Source organism: Austrofundulus limnaeus, unplaced genomic scaffold, assembly GCF_001266775.1.
Source record: "Austrofundulus limnaeus strain Quisiro unplaced genomic scaffold, Austrofundulus_limnaeus-1.0 Scaffold672, whole genome shotgun sequence".
In the NCBI taxonomy this organism is placed as follows: Eukaryota; Metazoa; Chordata; class Actinopteri; order Cyprinodontiformes; family Rivulidae; genus Austrofundulus; species Austrofundulus limnaeus.
In genome coordinates, this window is record NW_013953074.1 from 72,275 (window position 1) to 78,401 (window position 6,127).

The 6,127-nt window shown below is 43.6% G+C and overlaps 1 protein-coding gene across 1 annotated transcript in view; it reads right to left on the reverse strand.

Moving 5' to 3' along the window:
- The window catches only part of LOC106531768 (3-hydroxy-3-methylglutaryl-coenzyme A reductase), a gene marked incomplete at both ends in the record, with an annotated part of 14,722 nt that overhangs the window by 6,015 nt on the left and 2,580 nt on the right, over positions 1 to 6,127 (reverse strand). The window contains 7 exon segments of the mRNA XM_014027689.1: positions 99 to 257; positions 921 to 1,115; positions 3,071 to 3,252; positions 3,342 to 3,571; positions 5,192 to 5,352; positions 5,442 to 5,558; positions 5,639 to 5,745. Coding sequence (XP_013883143.1) covers positions 99 to 257; positions 921 to 1,115; positions 3,071 to 3,252; positions 3,342 to 3,571; positions 5,192 to 5,352; positions 5,442 to 5,558; positions 5,639 to 5,745 — 1,151 coding nt within the window.

Below are 6,127 nucleotides of genomic sequence, written 5' to 3' on the forward strand. Positions count from 1 at the left end.
ATAATAATCTAATAGAAGAATGATTATAAAGATCTTAGTCTTAGTGACCAGCAGGTGTGACCATGGCAGTGTGTAGGTGTTCATGTTTCTGAACTCACTGCGATGGCTCGACAGCCGCGGTTGGTGCTCGCAACCAGACAGCCTTCTGTTGTGGCCAAGGGAACCTGGAACTGTTTCCCATCCAGGTGTAGTGGTCCTGCCACGCCCACTGGGACAGGTACGTAACCAATCACATTCTCACAGCAGGTGCCCAGAACCTGAAAAACATGGTGAAAACTGAAGTCCGGAGTTGGRGTTGGCCTTTCAAGCTGATGTTTTCTCACCTTTAAATCTAAAAAGTTGAAGACTGCAGCTGGACTTTTATTCTATAGTTGAAGATGTTTCTCAGCTTCTGACTGCAGAGTGTGGAGTTCCATGTTTTAAACGGCCTGAGCAGCTAAATTCACAAACAAATGAATCCCACTCCCCTCCCAACAGGACCCTCAGACAGAGGCTGGTCCATCCTAGGACCAGAACCCCCAAAGCCAAGCTGAGCGGTGTGCCTGCAGTTCAGTGCAGTGAGGAATGTTCAGAGAAATTAAACAACCTCCACAGACATGGCTCATAGCTTTCAAAGACTTACAATACAGCACTGAGCCCAGTCACTTTCATTGTAACTCACACCTTCATGCATGTGACCAAAACATCTCTGTGAGCCAAACGCAGAGCCTGATGACTCTCTGATGGTTGGGAGGGAGATCAATCTGCAGTGAATTTAGCTGCAGACACACAACATCTCATACTGTTTAAAGCTTGGAACSCCACACTCTGAGGTTTAGAAATAAGAAAACCTCCTGGGAAGTAAAATGCCTTCAACTACAGAACAGATGTCAAGTTTTGAGTTTTTTATTTAACTTTGTGAATTTGCCAGCACTCCTCACCTTTGAATAATCATAGTCAGTGTAGGGCAGGGAGGAAAGTGCAGTAGGAGAAGGAAGCTTTGCAGAGATCATCTGTCTCCGTATGGACACTCCTCTCTCTGGTCTCTCCATCATCACCTCCAGTTTGTAAGCAGGGATGTGTTTGGAAGCCACCAGGAGCATGACCTCAGCATCACTCAGATGATGGGGCCCCAGCTGGAAAGAACTCAAACTTTAAGTTTCTATTATAACACAAATCTGCTGTTCCACATAAACAAACAAGCCCATGCAGTTCTGACTAATCACAACAGCAGCCATGTATCCATCCAATTTCACTGCCAATCTTGAGCAAATTTTTAAAATGTCGCAAAAAGAAAAAAAAAAGAATTGTGAATGAGACGTGTTTTCATCAAGGTGATTAAAATAAATAAAAAAAAACATTTTCTGTTATCCTGGTGGGTGATTATAATAAATACCAGTATTGAATCCTGGTGGACTTTAGGGGTACTGTGTGGGCTGGTTCTCCCAGAAACTGGCTTTTTTAAGCTTCAGAGCATGACTCCGCCTATATTAATTACATCATTAGTCAGGACGGAGTCCCTATTATTTTGGTCAAATTTTTGGTGAATTTTACTATTACTATCTACCTTTTCTAATGCGATACTTCAAAATGCACACAAAAATATGTTGATGGAAACATGGCTTAGAGAGCCGTACAGCCTGTGAGACACAGTTCTGACTGGTGTAATGTACTAAATAGTGTGTCTGAAATCACTGATCTGCAGTCTCAATTCATATTGAAGTATAAACCAGGCTTTCCAGATGGACGCTACACAATTTTCATAACACAGGATGGTAAACGAGACGTGAGAATGGAAGAATAAATCAGCATAAAGCCACTGTTTTGGCTTCAGTTTGTACATTGATTTTTACCAAGATGGGGTAAATCCTAGCCTGGCCCTTGCCTTCCTACTCAGTTCCACTCAATTCTAGTTTCCCTTCACTGCTCCTGTCGTGGAAATATTTATTTAACAAAGACAGAAAAATGTGGTCCAAGAATGAAGGCACTCCGTGGAATGATTGGCTGAGTTTCATTATAACAGGAACAACAGAGAACAACACAGAGCCCATCTGTCTCTCTGCTCTCTGCTCCTGTTTCTGAGGCAGTTGAGGCCTCATATACTGTATACTGTTTAACAAACATTATTATTCATCTTAATAAAGCAAGATTTCATCCTAAGGAAATACTAGGTTAAGGAAGCATTACTTCTATAATATCTCCATCTGGGATTTCTCCCACAGACAAGGATTTCTCTGGGAGAATTTCATTCAGGTCAAACAGAGAACAGAAGGAGGGGTTTTGAATGACGTTGATTTTCTTCACAGTGTCTGCTTGTAGTTTAGCAATGGCAGTGGAGGAAGTAAATGAAGCCAGTCCGTGTTGACAAGGCTTCCAAATTAAACTAAATTTGTTTAGGGRGTGGTTGTTTACAGTGCACACACACACAATTTCCGGTCAGCTTCTTAGCTTAGCTTCCTTCACAGTAAAGCTGGCGTACATGAGTAGCAGCCAACTGTTAGCGATTGGGTAAATCAGATCCAATCGTTTTAAAATTCAACCGAGGCCACGCCTCCAGGAAGCAATCGCTTCTCAATAGCCAAGAGTCCAGACCCTCTGTTCGAAGCAAAGCAGAGAACAAGGTGCTAGTTTTTACCAGGCTAAGTAAACCCTACAATTGAGCTGAATCTTTGCTGTGAGTTTGAGACATATTCCAGATGCAGGCAAAAATAATAATAATTTACATGTTCCGCATGGCAGTTTGATTTGTCTCTCTCAGTTACTCTGTATCCCCTCATCATCCTCATCTGTCTGCTCTGGTCATGAACACACCTGTAATCATTCAGCCATCACTTTCCCACAACGCTTTTTCATGTTCAGTGTCAGAACCTCGCATCATTTCCCTCTTCAATCCTGGTTTTTGTCACCTGCACTTTTTGCTTTATTTTCAATAAATGCATTATTGATCCATCTTGCATGTTTGCCTGTCACCTGCTGCTCTGCATCTCTCCAACCAACAACCCAGATTTATTACATAAATAATTACATCTCAATGTAAAGTCCTCATCCTGAAGTAAAACGATCTAAAGAGGAAGATTTAGTGGTGGCTCACCTCAGGGTTTTTAAAGATGGACACACACTCATCCAGTTCTCTAGGTTTCTGAGGAAAACTTGGCTCAGTGACCTCAGATTTGATCTCTTCTTCTTCTTCACCAATAGTGAACAAGCTCTTCTGCTGACAGTCAGTGGTGAGGGCTGGAAACGGCCGGATAACTTCATCTGAGTTTTTTTCTCCTGGTAGAAAAAGGATTAATAATAATTCATGGAAACAATGCAGAGGTACAGCAGCTTGTCTGCTCTAAAACATGACTAAGGACACGTACCTCTCTCCTCCCTGCAGGCGGGGGCAGAAATCTGGGATCTGGGTTCAGGTGGCTCTCTAATGCAGCAGGTCTCCATGTGTTGCAGGTTTTGTGTTCGAGGAGCCAGAGAGATGGGACTCTTCAAGGACAGCACAGACTCGGTCTCAGCCTGCTCAAAGAAGATGTACTTGACAGCCAGGAGTAGAGCCAAGAACAAACAGATCACCTGCTCCAAGTCCATGGTTATCATTCTGCAGGAGAAACACAGAACAGTGAGAATCAAAAAGAAAAAATAAGTAGGTCCTCTGGATGGTTCTTCTTTAATGAAACGTTTCGTCTCTCCTCCAAGAGACTTCTTCARTCTGAGAGTTTCAGGTGAACTCAGCCTTATAACCTCCGCCTCCACATGGGGGACAAACAGGTTGGTCACATGCAAAAGAAGACCATCAGCCAAACAATAGGTCGTTATTGCCTTGATTGGCTCTATTATTCATAGAGGGTTATGTGGCCCATCACCTGACTATCGTTGGGTTCCCTGATTCACAACTTTTTCTCACAGGGGGCGGAGTCATACTTGCAATAACAGCGTTGTAGGAGGAGGACAACTGGACACGAAGGGCTCCACCTCTGTTTATTGGACGTTTTTTTATTTTATTTTATTTTTTCACAAAAATGGCTTCCTTTACTCCTCTCTCAAACCAACGTTCAACTCTRTCAAGGATGAGAACATCTTCATCCGTGAAGGAGTGACCACTGGTCTGTAGATGAGTGTAAACTGCAGAGTCTTGACCCGTAGATGTTGCTCATCTATGCTAACTCATTCTTTTAAAACAGTGGCTGTTTTGTTTCCCCGATGTATGACAGATCACTGTCCTCCTGACACTTAACAGCATATACAAAGATCCTGTTCCCCGGTACAAACAGAGTAATATTGTGTATGCTGTTAAGTGCCAGGAGGATTGTGATCATTTCAGCCTGAAACATACTTGCTCCGACACCGATGTGTCGACGCGCGGTCACGTGGTTGATTGGCAGTCGTTTTCGCACAGACTTTTCATAGTCACTGAGACACCCAGCGCCGAGCTCGGGAAACTCCCCTCCCACTGAAACATACGTCACTGCATGGAATTTCTCCCTACAACAGCCGACAATCATTGCAGAAAAAAAAGACTTGTCACTCACCCAACGTATTTGCCCACATCTGTTCTGGTTTAGCTCCACAGTTTTTATCAGTCAGATTCCTCCGTGCACAATGTCTGTTTTATCTCCATTCATGAGTTTTTCACGGAATGACTATCTTTATAAAACTCTGCTTCCTGGTGTCAGCTCTGGGAGCGAGTCGGGGTTTTTTTCCCCTCTTTTTTTTTTTTTGCTGAGTGCAGCAACGCATTCAGCACAAACAAACAAGCCATGAGTTTTTCACGGTTTGATTATCTTATAAAACTCTGCTTTCTAGTCTGGGAGCGGGTCGTCCCCCCGCCCCGCCCCCCTGAGCGCAGCACAAACAAACTTCAGACCAATCACACATTACCGTCGACATGGGAGGGGGGGTCAAAAGTTCTGCCGGCAGGTTGTGCCAAAAGGGGCTGTCGACACGATGCTGCGAAGCCCGGTGACGTAATTTTCGTCATTAAACTGCGACAACCCGTGCCGACGTCGGCAGTTCGCAGGGAGTATGTTTCCAGCTTTATACATAGGGGAAACAAAACAGCCACTGTTCAAAAAAATGAGCCAGCACAGATCAGCAAGAAAAGATTGTACCTTAAAGATTTTAACCAGACTAAAAWTTTTTTTAACCAGACTAAACAACAGATTTATGATCCTGAGACCAGTTTTGTCCTGTTTCTTCATCACTGAACATAGAAAATCACCTGCTGAGGTAGAAGTGCCACAGTGGCACCACAGGCTCAATTCGTCTTGCAGAGACTTGGTCCAGGTCCATGGGAATCATTGGGTCAGTTTCAGTAGTGTTTGTGGACAAAGTTTTGGATGTCCAGCGGCTGTGGGCATGAACTATTACCAGGCCCAGAGACTGCACAAAGAGGACAGAGCTGAAACACTTTGGTTCAAAACATTCACTTTATAAACAGGAAGGAAGAAACAAAGGATGACAGGTCCTACCATGATGACTTTAACCCTCTGGGTTACAGGGTTGGGTTTGTTGTCCTCCTCCTCCATCACTCTGGAAAAATTACTCAACTGCCAGATTGGATGGCCCTCTTGACTCTCACGGGACAACTGCAACAACAACAAAATAAATAAGTGTGAGGACACAACAAAATAAAACAAAACACAACCATCACCTGACACATTCTTACCTCCAGTACCAGAGACACACATGCAGGAAAGAATGTCATGAACACAAAGTAGTTGGCTAAAACTGACATGCATCCAAAGCCACACATGATCTCCAGCTGCCGAACACCTGAAACATGTGAGAAGAACTGCAGTCATCACACAACACATTCCTGCAGAAACTGTCCAATCAGACACCTAACCTAAAGAGAGGCGAGGATGTGATGAAATTCAGAACATTCAGCTTTTTTTTCTTTTTTTTTTTTTTTGCCATTACAGAGATGCAGTTACAGACTTTAAAGCAGCAAGAAATTCAAGGGTGCTAGTACCAAAACACATGTTTTTCTTATGGATCCCTGCAGCTGCTGACCTTGGCACTTGGCAGTGATAAAAACTTCCCTGGTTGACACGTGAACAAAGGCTTGTTCCCCCATTCCCTCCCCCGTATTACAAACACACACACACACACACACACACACACACACACACACACACACACACACACACACACA